The sequence below is a fragment of the Ptychodera flava genome, chromosome 12 (assembly GCF_041260155.1).
Source record: "Ptychodera flava strain L36383 chromosome 12, AS_Pfla_20210202, whole genome shotgun sequence".
NCBI lineage: Eukaryota > Metazoa > Hemichordata > Enteropneusta > Ptychoderidae > Ptychodera > Ptychodera flava.
Window position 1 is genome coordinate 38,791,042 of NC_091939.1, and position 19,142 is coordinate 38,810,183.

Genomic DNA, 19,142 nt, shown 5'->3' on the forward strand with positions numbered 1-19,142 from the left:
ATATAAATTTGATATGTAGAAGATATTATACAGTGTTACATCTAGACAGGGGGATAGGGGATTCCCCCTCTGTTGAAATGTTGGCATCCCAAATTAATTTGTCAAGGACCACTCCCCCCCCCCCCCTTCCATGAAATGGTGCTAGTCACACCTTAGAGGTACAAGTAGAACACATGAACTGGTGAAATGCCCCCGAAACTTTCTGGAAAACCCTTGTTGATGCCATCCTGGATGAAACACTCATAATGTTATGCTTAAAATTAAGAACCCTGATGCTTGGTATGGAAATCTGTGGATGAAGAACTTTGATACCACTGATGAGGTAAAAAGGATAATTTATATCACGAATAATGATAAAAAATGACAATCATTACCATATTTCGCAAATAGAATCAAAGACCCTAAAGGTTGTTTGACTGTATGGGTATGCAAAGTATTTAGAACCTTGATATACCGGTAGAATATGAAAATTTGTACGTTCAGAAGCGCACATTTGGATTTAACCTGACGATCGCTTTTGAAGTGAATTTAGATCGAGGTCTGATCGTATCGTAACCACTCTGGGCGACGTTCTTATTGGCGTCGATAGACTGAAGAGCAGTACATATCATAACGTCCAGCTGGTTAAACTCCTTCACAATTATGCCTACCGCAGTGCAACGCACATTGGCTTACTAAAATTCCAACTGTAATCGGAGTTTTTCGTGAGAAAAAAATAAGATCATTGCCTTCGAAAACAGTTTAAATCCACGGAATTATCCTTCTCTTGTTTCTTGGTCCACTTCAAAACCGAGGATCGTACAGCGAAGCTTGACCTTGCGATCGCTTCCGTCTTCATTTGTTCATCAACCATTTTGAGTTGAGCTTACGACGGCCGACAGGTGTAGTATGCACGTTTTCATTAGCGTATATAAAGGTCACCAAATAGGAATCAGCAATTCAGGTAGCCAATAGAATCGTCAATTGCAATGCCGATTTTTATCGAGGCAGTATACGCAAGACCGTGCTGCATACTACACAAGGCGATCGTAGTAGTCGCTCGTCTTCTAAATTTTGTTTCACATAAAAGCCGTTGAAAAGTTTGATTACACAGCTTGTGAAACTTGTCAGTATCATTTCAGAAGGTAAAAAATATTTTAGCTATGAAAGAGTTCAATTTTCCAAAAAAGTAGCCGGCGAAATCGTGAGAGTAGCCGGTCAACTTCGTCGGCTGCCGGCTCTTAATGAAACCTCTGAATTCAATGTATACGATAATCTCCCATTCCTAAAACGGTCAACAGTCCACGTTTTGAAGGAAAAGACTTGGTATGGTACATCGCATTTGCATTTGAACTAAAAAAGTCACTGATGTTCTCGGAGTTTCATTCGATAACGCACACTTTAGTTTCGAATATAACACATATTTTTCGAATCGCGAAACTGTAAACACCAACATGAATTAAGGGTTTTTTATCAACATTTGACGTGGCCTTAAATATCCCCCAAATTAACAACTTTACAATAACATCTAATTTAGATTTGTATTTTCCTGTTACTGCTAAGATATACAGGCATAGCATGATTCCTCAATCTTGTATCATTTGGTCTGATAACTGTCGAGGACACTCAATGTCCTTAGTGAGTTGGTAAAAGGCTGCATTCACAAACACCTCACTGAGGTAAGGTAATATGCAACTCGAAAGTGAAAGTCTAAAACTGTTTTATTCAGTGAATCCTTCAACTTCTCTCTCACCAAATCGATAATAGAAATTAGAGGTCACCGTGCAAAGTTTGGAACGAGGCACGGTCCCTCCACAAACAAATTACCCGACAGTTTACAATACTAGTACTTAAAATTCAAAATGGTAGCCATACCTGTGTAACCTGTATTGGGAAAACTAAATTTTGGTTTTTCGAAAAACTAAGATGGTAGAAAGTTTTCTTTCCCAAAGAGCTTTAAAATGAGCCATTACACATGGCAGATCAGAAAAGAATTGTCGACATTTGAGAGTCCGAATATCTGTGCATTCTACCTGAAGGGGCGGAAGAATTTAGGGGACTTGAAAAAATAAAGATATATTGGGAGACTTCAATATATTTGCAGACTGAAAAAGGGATTTGAAAGAAAATCCTGGATTTTCACTTACCTATGCATTTTAGGGAGCTGTCATTTACGGCCCGGGGGTGGAGGGATTTCATCGGAAACTCCAAAAGTTCGAATAACCCCTTGCAAACCACTATGAATTTGAATACCCCTCCCTAACTCAGAAATTTTGACTACCCCCCCTCCACTTAGAAAAGTTAAATAGCAATACATGTATTTGTAAAATTTACTAAAATACAGCAATAGTAAAAACCTTTCAAATCCTGATGTACCCTGCTAGATTAACATCGGTTATCTCATGACTGTTGAAAATTTAGGTGAAACCAATAAAAATGAAATTCAAAGTGACAACAAAATACAAATATAAAAGCTCACGCTATAATCAGTACCCAAACATATAGCATTGTTTAACTTAAATGGGTATCATAACAGGGTTTTCACTAGGATACCTGACTGGGCAGAATTTGAAAGTACAAGGGCAGGGGGGGGGGGGAGAACATGCCAGAGGCTGAGGGGTAAGTGTCAGAGGCGGCTGTTCCCTATCTTGCATAGAAAATTTTGAGAAATTGATGTGTGTAATGGTGCAGTCCAGTGCAATCTGAGAGGTGATTTTAATTTGTTATTTTACTAAGTAAAACTGTTAGAACACCCCATGGGGAGAATATGAGAGGGGGTCATGTATCGAAAATTTTTAGAAATTGATGTGTATAATGATGCAATCTGAGGTGTTTCAATGTATTTAGCACAAAAGTTGAGCAAATTGAATAACACCCCTTCTTCCTTTCCACATTTCGAGCAACCCCCTTGAAGTTTCCAATATTTTGAGTTACCCCCCCCCCATTCCTCCGACACTAACCCCCTGGCCGTAAATAATGACAGCTACCTTATACAGTTTGGGGATTTATCGTTCCTGTTTAACTTTTATAAACTACAGATAAGCTAAGATCACTAAGCAGTAACAGAATTACTGTTCTGCGCTTGAGTAGCAGTCTAAATTTTTCTAAGGCGAAGTGACCCAGTGTGGACACCAAGCAACTCGTCTGAGCGATGGGTAACTCATTGCTTGAAAAACAAACATGTTTATTTTCCACAGGTGACATCGCCTGACCTCCTTTGGCAATGCGACGATATTAAACAAATGATGTAACGCTTTTTAACTAAGTTTGGATGAAGTTGGTCCAGGTATATCTGAGTAATGACTGGGGATACACAGACAGGGACCCATACAATGCTCTCACCAGACTTCAGCCACAACAATTGGATGATTTCGCTAAAACTTTCCTATTATGTTAGATTCTATGAGGGACTAACAACATATGGATAGGTAATGAAATTTTTTTGACAAATGAGATGTACAAACTGATATACAGACCTTGGTCATGGCATTGGCACCCTGGGATACATTTCAATGCTCACTGGGGCCTAAGAACAAATTTAGACTAAGAACAAGATAAGGAAAATTTGAAAGGAAATACACTTTATTTGAATGAATCTAAACTTGGCATATAATGTGCCACTAATAATGCGAAAATCATCAGTTGCCATGATATATGCATAAATTTCACTAAGAAAACAATTAACGAAGTTCTGGCAGTACGCTTACATCATAAGTTTTCATCAAATCAATTACATGACAGTGATGCTTTGAGAAAACATGTACTTTGGTACAAATTTCTTTTCTGATAACCCTTGTGACAATATAGAATCTATCATGCACTGGATACTTGACAGCGATACCACAATTCACTATCACCAAATATCTTTAAAACCAACAACTTCAACCAACTGAAGGGGATTGCAAGAAAATTGCTATGAATACACTGAATCATGCAAGAAAGAGATAGACCCAGTTCATGCATCTGTATGCTAATGACACTTTGAAGAACCATGGGCAGAAGGGACAAAGCCAAGAAAGAAGTGTTTTATATAAAAAATCTTGATGTTTGGAGATGGAGTTTGAGTCAAAACAGTCACTTTCAAATAATCTGAAAAAATTTTAATAATACTTAAACAAGAAACAATGACTCTAAACCACGCTAATCAATATTTATTGGATGAAATATTTGTCTAAAATTTTGGGCACAATAAGATGAATTCAATCTTCTATTCTGCATGAGCCTTGAGATAGACATGGATTAATATTGATCACCTGGGCTGGTCATAGGTGTGTCATTCTACAGAAACACATTAAGTACAGCTTCTGGCGATACTGTAACTAATGTAAGTCACTCCAAACAATACCTTTGGTGGAGAACCTGCGTACATAGCTGGAGAATTTGTATACAAAAGTTTAAAACTTATCAAATACTATGCATGCAGCAAAAGCCAAGACATTCATCTTCTATTTACCTAGTTTTACAGACATTTTCTTTTCTGCTCAATTCATTCAAGTTCACAACCAGTGTGACCTCTCAGACAATTTGGTGTCTCACTGACTCGAAAGTTTTCTCAGACTCTCATGCTCATAGCATGTATTGGTATATCATATGGCAGAGTCAAAGAAATGTCAAGAAATGTTCAAATTGCCCTAAATGAGTTTCACTATGTGTTTATAGCTAGTCATGTCACAGGATGACTCCTCAAATTTATTAGACTGAGTAATGAATACATTTCACAGTACTTTTGTTGAAGAATTGCCTATACTTCAAACAAATTAAACCTGGTGACTGCGAGCTACAATCTCTTGAAAGAAAGATACCATCACCAGAGAAGAACAAAGCTTTACTTATTTATGCATCCCTTTTTGCCACTTATTTTCAGACCGCTCATGTAACAGACAAAGACATGATCATTTCCTTTAACACTGAATAGCAAAACTACTTCCGTGAAACTACAATATAATTTCATCTTGTTTTTGCAGTGATGATATTAACCACGTACATATCTATCAAAACTCCTTTCTAAAAATATATAGCCTACACAGTGTGAGATGGGAGCTCATCCACTGTAGACATCTGTGCACAAACACTGTGTATAGATACCAAAGCCTCTTTGAAAAAGTTCTTGTCACTATTGCCAACTTTATGTAACCTGAAAAAACATACGGCCAAAGTCCCTGAAGCTACTATAGACATGGATACAAAATTAAGTATTTCCTGACTGTATGAAATTGTCTCACTGAGGTCATCCCAGGGACCTGTAAACCAAATACTAAAGCTGTCTGACCAGTGGTTTTCAAAAAACAAGTGACTAAAAAGTTGACAGAGCTCTGCTGTGTTATGTAGAGAATAACTTTTTGAGACACATGTATTGATGAAGAGGGTGGATATCTTTGATAGCTCATTTCAGGATGGCCATACCAAAAATGGCAAAATTAGCTGCAAAACTACAAAATTGAAGATTTCATCATAATTTCAATATATTACATTAAGATAAAGCCTAGGAACCAGTACCTGTATGACAAATATCAAAGCTACCAGATGAGTAACTTTTGAGAAACAAATATTTTGACCAAAAATGGCAAAAATTAACCCAAAAATACAAAAATTGAAGATTTCATCAAATTTCAAGATATCACACTAAGACAAGCCCTAGTAACCTGTATACCAAATATCAAAGGCACCAGACAAGTAGTTTTTGAGAAACACATTTTTTGACCAGAAATGGCAAAAATTGCGCCAAAAATACAAAATTGCAGATTTCGTCATATATTCAATATGTCATATTTAGTTCATCTGTAGGAACCTGTTTACCAAATATCAAAGCTGTCAGACGAGCGGTTTTGATGAAATAAAGTTTTGACCAAAAATGACAAAAAAATCCTTAAAATACAGTAAATACTGTGATTCTCAAGATATTGAGTGAACAGACACCTCACAAACAGACATACATACATACATACAGACTGACGCCGGACGGATACCCATCCCAATAGCTTCTATAGACTATAGTGGCTAAAAATTGATACAACGCCTGTCATTTGACTTTGGAGTTTCAGTGCTTGGCACACAAAGATAATTTGAAATAAAAGCGAGGCTACAATCACATGATAAAATAAGTGATCACTCACTGCCTCCTATCTAACTTTCCCGATAGAAACACCTCATACTGAGTAGTTGAAATATCCATCAAAGCTTTCTAGTTCCCACCAACTTTGCCGTTTCACAGCAACAGCACAGATTTACCCATATGCCACAAAACAAGAGTCAACCTACGCAATTCTACATGAACATTTAGGATTCATACAAAGATCAGACAACCAAATCCTGGCCAATATTCTGTCCCTTGGTTCTCGTTACAGTGACTTGTCATTCGGTACACAGAAAATGCCCCTATGACGTTACAGGGTTGTTCACTGTGTACCTACCTTGCTGCGTATCTTCCAATCTTTCATTGGATTACTTCAAAGCTATAGCTCTTCAGACATATGACGATACACTGTTGGTCTATGACTATTACGGATAGTAGTTATGCCATTATTGTGCGGCTCAAATTTGTAATGAAACATCACTATGTGGTATTCAGAGCATGTCACATCTTTGGATGAATTGCGGCATTTCGACTGGGTAATTCTTTGTGTTGAACTACAACCCTTATCCTGCCATGTTCATATTTCACCATCAGGTCAAGTTGGCTAAAACTAGAAAAGTACTTAAATGCTGTAACAAAAAATTGTATATTTGAACGCCCCCGAAAACATGGATATTGTAAACATAATTTTCACCGACTTCAGCTGCTATAACATACCAAGCAAAGTGGGTGAATATATGCATGCTTTTAGCTCAATAGTGCTTTTTGCTGATTTGACAGATAGTGAACTGTTAGTATCTCGCAGGAAAAGGGTTTAACCCTGGTTCTGAAAAAGAAAACAGAAATAAGTGCCTGCGAAACAATTAAAGTCCAAAGTAAATTAACATGCACTATAAAGCAGCAACCACATATAGACATGATAGTTGCCATGTTCAGCTGAATATTACAAGGAGAATATGCAACAATATTTTCTGAAGTGTTTTTCATTATTTTTTTTACATTAAGATCTTTGTCTTAAGATCACACTGTTGTAATCACAGCATAAGGTCAAAACGGTCTGAATTGGTTGTGTTGTCCCCTTCCTCTAAATCCTGCTCCACGGTTTCCGATATTGTAAGGGTGGAACCTACTGTTGCCACGGGGACCATCTTGGAAATTACCATGATGCATGAAGTTACCAGAACTATCACCAAACTCATTTGGATAATAGTCATTACCGCTGTTATACAAATCAGGCTGTTCATTGCCTTGGTCAAAACCCATGGAGAGTTCATCATTATATTGTCCCCACTGCTGGAAACCAGGAGAACCAAAGTGTCCTCCCCTTCCACCACGGTTGTGAAGAAAACGGCCGCGATTATTCTGGAACATAACATTTTCTGGCTGTCTTCTTCCACGTCCAAATCTTGCCTGAAGTTCCACATTTTTATTACCAATGCCATTGAAGTCATTGCCAGCAATATTTCTTGCATGTGTTCCTCTGCCTTGAAATTGTCTTCCTGACATCTGTCTACTGCAATCTGAGTCATTATAACCAAATTCATGAACATCTGAGGTAGGCATGTCTGTGTTCCTCATAAATGTTTGATCAGGTCTCCTATGATTTCCTCTGTTTTGCATGGACAGAGACTGTCCTTGTGAACTGTTCATATCTGCTCCAATTTCAGCCCCCTGAGGGCCCTGAGACATAGCTGCCATTTGTTGAAGGAGGAGACCCACTCCTACATAAAGAGCAGCTTGATTCATCGAAGAATCCTGTGGAGCGGCACTCACTGATGGTTGTTGTCGAGGTGTTTGATTTTGCTTTCTCTGCAGCTTCCTTTGATGTTTTTCAAGCTGTTGTGGAATTGGTGCTGCCCTACCAGACATGAAACCTCCACTGGCATCAACACTGAATTCATCGCGAAAGTTACGTTGCCTGTCTACTTGATGAATAATATCTGTTGTGACATCTGGACGTCTTGGATCTCGGATTTTCAGATCATCCAGGTAGTTTTCTCTGAATATGCAATGACCCCTGGCTGTGTTGAATGCTTTGATTGCCTCATCAGGAAACCATTTGAGACAATCTATCATATAACGACATACCATATAGCCTGTTCTATTAACCGCCTGTGTGCAATGCACGCCGATCAACTTTTTGTTTGATTTGTTCCGCCGGAAAAAGTCCATAACCACGTTCTTGAACTCTTCCACCTTGTCTGGCTTGGGAATAAAGTGGCCTTCGATGAAAATTTTCACATATTCGACCCCGATGTCAGTTATGTCAGATGCCTGATAGTATTTTTCTGTGTTTGTCAGATCTATGACCATTCCCAGGTCACGTTTCTGCACTTGAAGTTTGGTAAAAAAATCCATTGTGGTGAGCCTATCTTCAGGAGTCATATTTTGACAAGTAGCATCGTGAAGGGGTACTTTGAAAGCAAACATACGTGTTGATGCAATGTCGTCGCCGACTGCTCGAAAGTCTTTCCATCCGTCCGGTATGCTCTTCTTCTTGCCTTTATTTTTCCTTTTCTTCGTTGTTATCTCTCCTTCAGACATCATTAGGTTTGGTCGGGTACGGATTTTCTTGAAGACAAAAACACACAACAAGCGTGCCTCCAAAATGGCGGATAGAAAGTCGCGTGAAAGACGCCCTCATCTGACGTCAACGATTGCTAATCTGTCATCCAATAGCAAACGTGATTACATATCTTGTTGGGACATGATCGATGTGTACATTCTATAGTAGGTGCATCCGTTGGAATCAAAGAATCGTAGCACTGTCAACGTACCAAGATGCCGCCTTCGCTCGTTCCCTGTTTAGATCTCAGAGTGACAGCCGAAGCTCATCAGGGTGGTAGAAAGTATATGGAGGATCTGACATCTATCATATTCGAACGTGACCGTAACAAGGAAGTCGCGTTTTTTGGTGTGTATGACGGCCATGGTGGGCGCGAGGCAGCTATGTTTGCCCGGGACCATCTGTGGGAAAATATAAAGAAACAGAGAGGATTTTTTTCTAGCGACCCGAACGACGTGGTCAAGGCAATCAGACAAGGTTTCTTGGTTACCCACAACGCAATGTGGAAACAACTACGTGAGTAGATTTGCTAAATTTTATACTCCTTTGTTTTGGCGCGTTATTTTTCAATTCGCCTATTTTTACAGTTTTTGTTCAGCACACAAAGCGCTACACTGCGATGTGTACGTGCAGTCACCCGGTCGTTAGCGAGCGACCTCTCATTTATAAGATCGCATATTTTTGAGTATATTCAACGTTCCATATGTATTTATTAGATGTTATTAACTTTCACACACGCTTTCACACTTCATTGTTCTGAAATATTGGCGGTTATATAACGAACGGCAGGCCGTGGCAGGCACCTGCGCAAATTTTCTTTCTATAGCGTAATTTCTGTTATGAATACTAATAAATTATCAAAGAGAACAGTGTGGTACTAAACCACCCGAAATCAAGCTTTTGAATTCTGAAATTCTGAACATTCACCATTGGTTGCATGCAATATTGGAAAACCAGAACACACAACGACACAGATCGTTTAGGGGTAGAATAACCGTGGATCGCCTTTGACACACTTCCTGTCCCAACGTAATGTGTGTGGAAACTCAGTGTACGTGGGTAGGCATAGACCGCGATATCATATGGGAATACTCTCATTACGTCAGTGGCAACCGAACAAATGCGCAGCTAATATGTGAATGTAATGCCACGCGATGATAAATCAAGGAAAGAGCTGATCACCAAATCATTTGTTTTTGTTCAATTACGGAAGTGATAGCCCGGTGGTTCAGTGAGGTCTTCCAGCTTTGTAAATGTAATAGTACTATTTCCAAATGGAAAACTGTAATAGTGAATGGAAAATGAGAGTTCATAATATGTCAGTCAACTGAATGAAAAAGACATGTTGGTGCTTTGTGTGTAATTCTCTTACCTATGGCAATTTGTATTTGTAACCTTAACTAGACTTTGACAGGGCTATAGGGCTGGGCATTGTAGTTCTAGATATGATTTGATTTGTGGCTGAGTAACATGTATTTGATTTTTCGTCAATGTAAACTAAGAAGACTTTATTGATATTACAAAATTAAAACGTTTTATCTGGCAGTACATTTCCTTTTGGACTTCTCCAACTTGCAGTGATTAATAAACATAGAAAGTGGAACTGACTGTTGCATTGGTCAAGGTTTCAATAGATGAACTACTATAGCTTTAAAATAGCAAATAAATATAAAGCAAGCTTTCGCAAAGAACCGTTCTTCATTTTCTTAACAAAAAACAATTTTCCTAAATTCTTGAATAAGTTGTAAAAAAGTACCCAATAGTATGTCAAGGTCAAAGGTTAAAGGGTTTCCCTTGAACAGGTTGGAACATGTTAGCCATGCCTCCTTTTGACTGATTCATTACGCAGTGATGTCATCATGGCAATGTCCTCAGCTGTAAACAATTGCTACAGTCTATAGTAATAGTTAGAGTCCATAGTTTCCACTGCATGTTCTACTGTAAAATGACAAATGTTTTGAATGGCAACATTCACCTTGATTTCAAGAGATTGGTTTTCAAGTAATTTTCAAACTTATTTTGTAAGAAGTTAAAGTATACAATGGCTGCACTCAGATATTCCATGCAACACAACTTTTCATGGACAGGTACCATTTATATTGATGATGCAATATTGGTTGGACAATGGCGTACACTAAAGGTGTTAGAAACCTTCATACATATATGTTAAAGAATTTGATGGCAGATTTGCTATATTTCAGTGTTGTCTAAAATTTTAGTTATTTTCTGTTATCATTTTATAAATTGTTAGTTTGATATTTCAAGATAAAATGCAATATAAGTATCTGTGACTGTGCATCATAATTCTGGTAATATTAAGTATGTACAGTATGATAAGGAACAGAGAAATACAATCATATGGAAAGACACTTTAGGAACAAGAAAATTAATATTTCTCATTTACAATGAATGTGCTCACAAGATGCAGAAGTCTAAATGTACACACCAGTTCATACCAGGTATTTTCATGATTAAAAAGGTGAATACTTTCTGAAACCTTTAAAGTGTATGTAAACTTGAATGCCCTGTTAAACATTTTTGATATTAATATAATTTCAACGTGTTTTATTTTAAATATCAGTCCAATAGAGTTCTTTCCTGATTTTATCATTTGAAAAAAGAATGATCAGAGTTTGTCATAAAAATATCATTCAAAGATCTTTGGACAGTGATGTAGCGCAATCAAGACAATTTAGGCTGGGATGTTTTGGAAATGTAATTTGTATTGGGATGTTTTGGAAATGTAGTTTGTATTATATAAAGCTGAATTATGTGAGAAACAAAAAAAACACATACAGACAATAAGATCTATTCCCAATACTTCAGGGTTCCAAAAAGTTTCACATAGTATGTCATGCTCAGGTTCAGAGATTCATTAACAGGTGTGGTTTCATATCTCTGAAAGTCTAATATGTTGAATGTAATATAAAGTACAGTCAGACAAATATTGTGACCAGCATGGATAGGTAGGCTTTCAACCTGACCATATTTCTTTAACTCTTTGAGTCAAGTTTGGAATTTTTGATAGTTTTCTTTCATCATCTGTAAAAATACCAGTAAAGGTAAAGGAACCCACTGTGGAAAACATCTTCAAAAGAGCTTTCTCTGAACCAGTGGTTTACAAGGGCAAAACCTGACAATTAAATTCTAATCTTACATTTCTAAACATGATAAATTGCTGCATTTCAAGACCAGAGTGAGACAAGTTTTTGAACCCAAAACCATGTGAACAGTGATTGGGTATCATGTGCGTACATGTATACAGGTACTGTTCGATGGTGAAACTGACATTGGAGGTTATGTGAATATGCATATGATAATTGAAATAAAGCTGAACTCCTGCCCTCTAATGCAATGCATCATATTTATTATCTGTATATTAATTGTCCATGCCCTATATGGAACACCAAAATTTCCTTGCATAAGAGAGAACCTTCTTGAGTCGGTGGCATGTCTCTGTAGGTCAGAGAGAGGCTGAATCTGTGCAAACTCAGGAATGGCAGTTGACAAGACTAGAATTGAGAGTGCTGGGCCCAAACAAACTACAATTTAATAAAAATTTCAAAGGACAAATGAAGAATGACACGCCCCCTTTAATCTGCTGGTCATGAAGAACAAAAGAGATTCTGTAGGAATTGATAATGTGGCTTCAAAGATTAAACAAAAATCTTTGATTTCTATTTGTTAATCCTAATACTCCATTGATGTGTTCATTCTCTTCTGCAAAGTTCTCAAGTACAATGTATGGTAACTCCTCCCATGGCTATGAATAGCCATTACAGTGCTACAAACATCAACCAATCAAGGCTTGAATGCAATGTAGTCCTATGACCTTCAGGACACTAGACTGTATAGTAATCACATGACCTGATTTGTAGCATACATGTTCCTATTTATAGACTTGCATGTCAGGACTTGCCGTCACAGTGCTGTCTGTTTACACATACCCATTGAAATGTGCGTATGTAAAACTTACTATTTAATAGGAATAAGTTGTTCAGTGCTTTGCCAATACATCTATGTATATCTACACACACACACACACACACACACTCTCTCTCTCTCTCTCTCTCTCTCTCTGTATATTACATAAGTACACACATGTATGCATGTGCGGTATACTATACTATTTACTAATTATTTACCAATGAAAAGTACAAGAATTAAATTAAGAATATCAATGTGAACGCACACACATAAAGAACGATTGTTACTGTTGTTTAAATCACAGAAGTGTCATTTGTATTCAAATTTGAAATGCACGATTATTTTTCATTGGTAACGTTAGATACGATGCATACAAGTCATTGTGAATTAGTGCAAGATATCCATATCACATTTACAGTGAATGTGTACCAGTGTTTCCGTGCAATGTTGTCAAGAGTCATTTACTGAAAACATCTTCATGCATGATACAATATGATAGCATGATTTGTGATGTTCACACTTCTGTATTTATTTCCAATAGCAAAATGGCCGAAGACATTGTCAGGTCTGCCAAGTACAGCAGGAACTACTGTGAGCATTGTAATAGTGAGAGGGGCACGCATGTACATTGCACATGTTGGTGATTCAGGAGTTGTTATGGGAGTGCAGGATCCTGGCAGAGAACGAACCAGAGCTGTGCCACTGACTTATGACCATAAACCAGAGTCACCTAAGGAAAGGAAACGTATCGAAAGATTAGGGGGCAGAGTTGTAAATAGATCTGGAGTTCAGCGTGTTGTTTGGAAAAGACCAAGACTAGATCACTCAGGACCGGTTCGGCGAAGCACACAAATAGACTACATACCATTCCTTGCTGTGGCACGGTCGCTAGGTAACTAGAGCATTGACTTACTCAAAAGAACTCACACATCTATTGAAACTTTTATTGTGAGTGGTTTCTCATGAGTACAAGGACTAATTATGCGCAGGTTTAAACTGAGGATAATTCCATGGGAGATTTTCGTTTTTAAGAATTCATGATAATTTTACATTAATCACATTGAAATTGGTGTTCTTCTGAAATTGATTTGATGTAACCATATTTAACAGGTGGATAGTAATCTGTACATAAGTTTGATGTGTAGCCAAACAATATGGTTGATCCAATACGCAAAGACTGAATGGCTTAATAATAATAGCTGGTAGATGCACTATGACATTGAACTGACAAAAACCTTTTTCTTGTCCTTTCACTATAAAGTTTTCTGTAAGTGGCATTACATTTTTTAAAGAACATGTCAAGTAAGTGCATGTATTGTACATAAAATAATGACATTGTGTCTTCTTATAGGTGACCTGTGGAGTTACGATTTCTACAATGGTGAATATATGGTGTCTCCAGAACCAGATATCAGTGTACATCGTCTCAATCCAGACTACAATAAATTCCTAGTGCTTGCTAGTGACGGTCTCTGGAACATGGTCCTACCTCAAGAAGCTGTTGATTTTGTTGAACAGTGTGAAAAAGAGAAAGTTTCCTCTGTAAGTGTTTGTGAATGCAAACATTCTGTGGTTTTAAAGTGTATTTTTGATTTCAGTAATCTTATACAGTTCTTTAAGTTCCAATTTATGAATATTATTCAACTGGCAATATCAGTATTTTTCAGATCATAAATTCAAAGAATGGCCTCAGTGCAGTCTACTCCAAAATGAGAAAGGGCATAGCTTACACATTTTTTCATGTGGTTGTTGTGGTAATTTCTTTTGAACAGAGTTTTCTAAAATTTGCCATGTCGGCTAAAAGCTCTAATTAGAAAATTTTTCTTTAAAATTGAAATAGTACCATTGTAAAATTTAAAATTTCTAAGAAATGATTGCTCATGAAAATGATGCAGTGCATTGCAAAGTATTAACTACATGTGAATGAAGTGACCGTTGTTATGGAATATCTCTTTGTAAGGTTGCATTGCTGTGACATTGTCAAAGATGTAATTTAATGTCACATATACTGTAATTACATATTTTGTTTTTCATTTTAGCCCAAACCATGGCTTGGACATGTATCACACCGTCTTGTCAATAGAGCACTGGATAAATGGAGGGCTCGGTGTATGAGGGCAGACAATACATCAGTCATTGTGATCTTCTTTGAACGCCCTGACACAGACAGACCTAAAGAAGACAGTGGAAGGTCAACACCTGAACCAACAGAGGAGGAAGATGACGTACCATCACCAAGTCCTACAGTAGTGTCAAAGCCAGCTCTACTTCGACATCATGCCATCCAAAACAGTGAATCGCACGGAGAAAAGAGACGAGCATCTGAAACAGAAAGCAAGGAAGGATCTGGTCCAACGCCAAAGAAGCAGAAGATAGAACATAAAGAAAACAAAACTACCTCATCAAATGCCAGGGAGACAAACAGTCACGAAGGTCAGACACCAACAAACTCTACAGCCAAAACAATACCTGTGCCAAAAGATTTCTCTACAATCAGTGGACATAATTTGTCACATTTCTATCGTAACCATGGATTTTCAGCTTCATCAATAAGGAGACATTCGCACCCACACAGTTCTGTCATAGAAAGTCTGGTTTCACCTGGGAAATTTGTAGGTAGTCCCAGTGGGCAAACACCATCGCCAAATAGCCCTACCAACAAAGGGAGCATATCAAGACAGCAATCAGTAGCTATGACACACCTCAACACATTCTCAATAAGATAAAACACTCTAAAAATCAATCTACTTCATCGGACTGTTCTCCGCAGTGTTGTTTCTTCAATTTGATAGCATTTTACACATTACTTTTGTGCAATGGAAACCCCAAACTTGTTTTTGAGCTACAAGGAAGCAGCTTCTAATCAAAACGAGCTGCATGGATTTGAATATTGAACAGTACTTTTGATGTCAATCAAGGGGAATTTTATGCAAATGACTATAAACCTGATCTCACACAGGTAACAATTCAGTGTAATCACAAAGACTTCCCATGAAACTATTCATTGCTGTACGTTGATGTCTGAAGCTGTGCAAAGACAATTTTCAAAAGGTAAAAGAGCTGTCTTGTAAACTTTGAAGAGTTCTCATTGTATATATTCCAACAGAAATACCAATTATTATTGGTTCATTTAACTTAGTGGCAGTCATACATTAGATTTGACATTGTATACAGCATTGTATTTCAGGGTATTTCATTGTAAATGTTGTCTGTTGCTACTGCTTTTTCCTGCCATAGCAATTTTCATCTCCTGATCAACATTGTGGTTCCATTTTGTGTTGCATGTTGCATGCTCAGATATAATTACATAAATCATGCAAATGATACCATGTTTCAAGAATACTACCTGATGGTTGTACATTTAGTGCTTGCCTATTTGATATTTTTGAACAACATAAATATTCAATAAGGTTTGTTATTGTGTTAAAATGTGTGAATTTTGTTGCAACTTTTTGTCCATTATTTCATTCCGTTTTATGTATATTCTCCAGGTTTTATATTTATTGCCATTCAAAAGTTTCTTGCATGCTGCTTGGTTGGTGTTTGTGCAAAACTTGAGTAAAATCCTTGTTGATGTTGATTAATATGCACATTCCAATTTTATAGCAATGGGAAATGAGGTAATTTTGGGGTATTTATTTTGTGTAATTAACTGAAATGATTTTTGTAATACTGAAAATAAAAATGTGAAAATAGAAACAGTGAAAAAAATTTTACCAAGGAAGACATTTTAATGAACAAATAAAATAAGTAAAATCTTTAAGAAAAGATAGTACCACTGAGATCATGTGTCTCAAAGCAGTGACTATCAACAGTTATTAGTGTATTTTTGATAATTGAAAAAATACTGAGAGCATGCAGTTCATGCTTTAATTTCAAATCAGTACAGCTCCACCTTTCAACACAATGGTTCATACCATGGTACATTTGCCATGGTTGCTTCGCAAACTTTTTAAATTTATGCATCTCTATCTATGCATAATCTATCCATTACAACTTCGCCAATGCTAACATGTACACCTATTAACCCCTGTTAATCAGATGCAAAGAGCACCACCTGTACGTATGACAGGTAGTAGTATCTGTTCTCCAAATTTTAAATTTTTGAAAAATCAACAATTATGGCAATTTTTAATGCTCCATAATCTTCATGACATGATGGCCTATCTTATGTGTGTAATACTGGACAAATGTAACATAGCAATACAATGTTTACCATAAGATTGAGTTTTATAAATTTTTCTCAGTATGAAATGTTGATTTGGACAACACACTTCTCAAATTTCAGCTGAGTCAGAGATGGGAATCCTGAGCATATCCAAAAGGATTGTTAGATACTTCAAAAGATACTTAGATACTTCATACATGCAATTTGGACCTTATAGATACATAGTATCACTGGCATAATTATGACATCACAGAAATGAAGCTATACAAAAATTTTTAAAGATAAAATCATCTGCTCCCACAATGAATTACCTTGGACTGTACATCATTGAAAGGTGGTCCTGATCACAAGCTGTAAGATGAATTATATTTATATGTACAGTGCAGTTTTCTTTTTGAGTTCTGTAATTACCAAGTTATGTATGGTTTAATAAGAGCCAAGTGTTCTGTAGTTTGTGTAGATTTAGGTTTTAGAAGTCCTCCACAAACTTTGTGTGGATATTTTTCCAGAGCTATAGAGAAACATGCACACTTACTTGCGTTTTTCTTTTGCTGAGGTTTCTTTTATGCAACAGATTATAATTTATTATGAATTTCATATGCTGCCTGTAAAACCACACGCTGATTGGGCAAACTAGTGATCCTATGCAGACCTCTTGGACTGATTTTATTTGTAGCAGGTATTTTATCGTGTAAAATTGGTGAATTTTAGAGATTCAGACTTTCCTTATGGAATTCAAAGTATTTTAGACACAATTTTGTGGTAAAAACACTCAGGCAAATAAAGTTTAATTTTAAACTTTTGATATTTTAATTGTGTGTGAGAGGTAATTTTAAAGTTTTTAATTCTCACTTTCACTGAAAAAGTCAGTCAGCAATAGAATGAATATTCCACGTGTGTAACAAGTCATATAGTCATCATTGAATGTTGTCACCCAAATTTGCTGAGTTCTTCCATTTGCAAATGAGCAACATCAAAAAATGTTCTCACATTGTTTTATCATGGCAACTATTCATTGCCATCAAAGAATGCAAAATCACGGCAGAATGTATCAACTCTGCTGTCCTTCCTTCGTTTCTATTATGACCCAAAGTTAAGTTTCATCCAACAAAATAAAGTGATGCAACTTGGGTACTGTACACATTCCTTAATAAATACAATTGATAGAAAATGACTCAAATTTCACATTATTACAGTGTATTTTGAATCTCTGTAATTACTGATAATCTACATGGTAACTATTTATATTTTCACAAAGAAATCTGATCTTCACAGAAATAGAGGATGATGGTGACACCAGGTCTGATGTTTTCCTCTGTACTATGCATTATCAATTTCAATTGTAATTCATTTCAAATGTATCCATGCAGCAGTATTCTTATTAAATGCAAATCAATTTTAAAAAAAGACAATGACAAGCTGAAGGCATGTTGTGTATGCTTTGCTTAAACTTTACCTACCGGTATATTTTTACAGTCAAGTTGGTCATGGACTATCACTTTTGCTGTTTGCAAATTGACATCTCTTGCTTTATTTATGTTGTTGTTTTGAGTGCAAATCCATAGTATCCAAAAGAATTTCCGATTTGTGAAGTTGCCTGCATTGGGTCCAGTGCTGGATGGTCTCCAAATCACAGGAATAAAATGATTGTAGATACAAAGGCTTTGAAGAGTATCTTGCATGTTAGTGATAGAGTGTTAGATTGACTTTGCTGGATGGATGCCTTGCTATTAAAGAGCAGGAAGAGATATGCTTGATTGACTTCACACATTGTGTGTTCATGGAATGAAATGTCTTTATTTTAAAATATGTCTGGTCAGAAGTAGTCTAGGACCTCTGCTTGCTTATGGTGTATGCTACGCTCCCACTGATGATGGGAGTACAGCATACACCATAACGGTGTATGCTACGCTCCCACTGATGATGGGAGTACAGCATACACCATTACGGTGTATGCTACACTCCCACTGATGATGGGAGTACAGCATACACCATTACGGTGTATGCTACACTCCCACTGATGATGGGAGTACAGCATACACCATAACGGTGTATGCTACACTCCCACTGATGATGGGAGTACAGCATACACCATAACGGTGTATGCTACACTCCCACTGATGATGGGAGTATAGCATACACCATTACGGTGTATGCTACACTACCATTTATGATTGCAGCAGAACATACACCGTAATGGTATATGGTACTTTTCCACTGATGATGGGAGTATAGCATACACCATAACGGTGTATGCTACGCTCCCACTGATGATGGGAGTATAGCATACACCATAACGGTGTATGCTACACTCCCACTGATGATGGGAGTATAGCATACACCATAACGGTGTATGCTACGCTCCCACTGATGATGGGAGTACAGCATACACCATAACGGTGTATGCTACACTCCCACTGATGATGGGA

The 19,142-nt window shown here is 37.1% G+C and overlaps 2 protein-coding genes across 2 annotated transcripts; one reads left to right on the plus strand and one right to left on the minus strand.

The window, feature by feature from the left end:
* Window positions 1–3,538: 3,538 nt before the first annotated feature.
* Window positions 3,539–8,694, minus strand: LOC139145830 (RNA/RNP complex-1-interacting phosphatase-like). The gene has a single exon (XM_070717240.1). It carries the CDS (start codon window positions 8,597–8,599, stop codon window positions 7,100–7,102), a length of 1,500 nt encoding a protein of 499 aa, XP_070573341.1. The 5' UTR covers window positions 8,600–8,694; the 3' UTR covers window positions 3,539–7,099.
* A 53-nt stretch (window positions 8,695–8,747) lies between these two features.
* LOC139145829 (protein phosphatase 1D-like) lies at window positions 8,748–18,373 on the plus strand. Its single transcript, XM_070717239.1, has 4 exons — window positions 8,748–9,134; window positions 13,087–13,437; window positions 13,897–14,087; window positions 14,585–18,373. Exons 1-4 carry the CDS (start codon window positions 8,834–8,836, stop codon window positions 15,269–15,271), a joined length of 1,530 nt encoding a protein of 509 aa, XP_070573340.1. The 5' UTR covers window positions 8,748–8,833; the 3' UTR covers window positions 15,272–18,373.
* The last annotated feature ends 769 nt before the right edge of the window (window positions 18,374–19,142 follow it).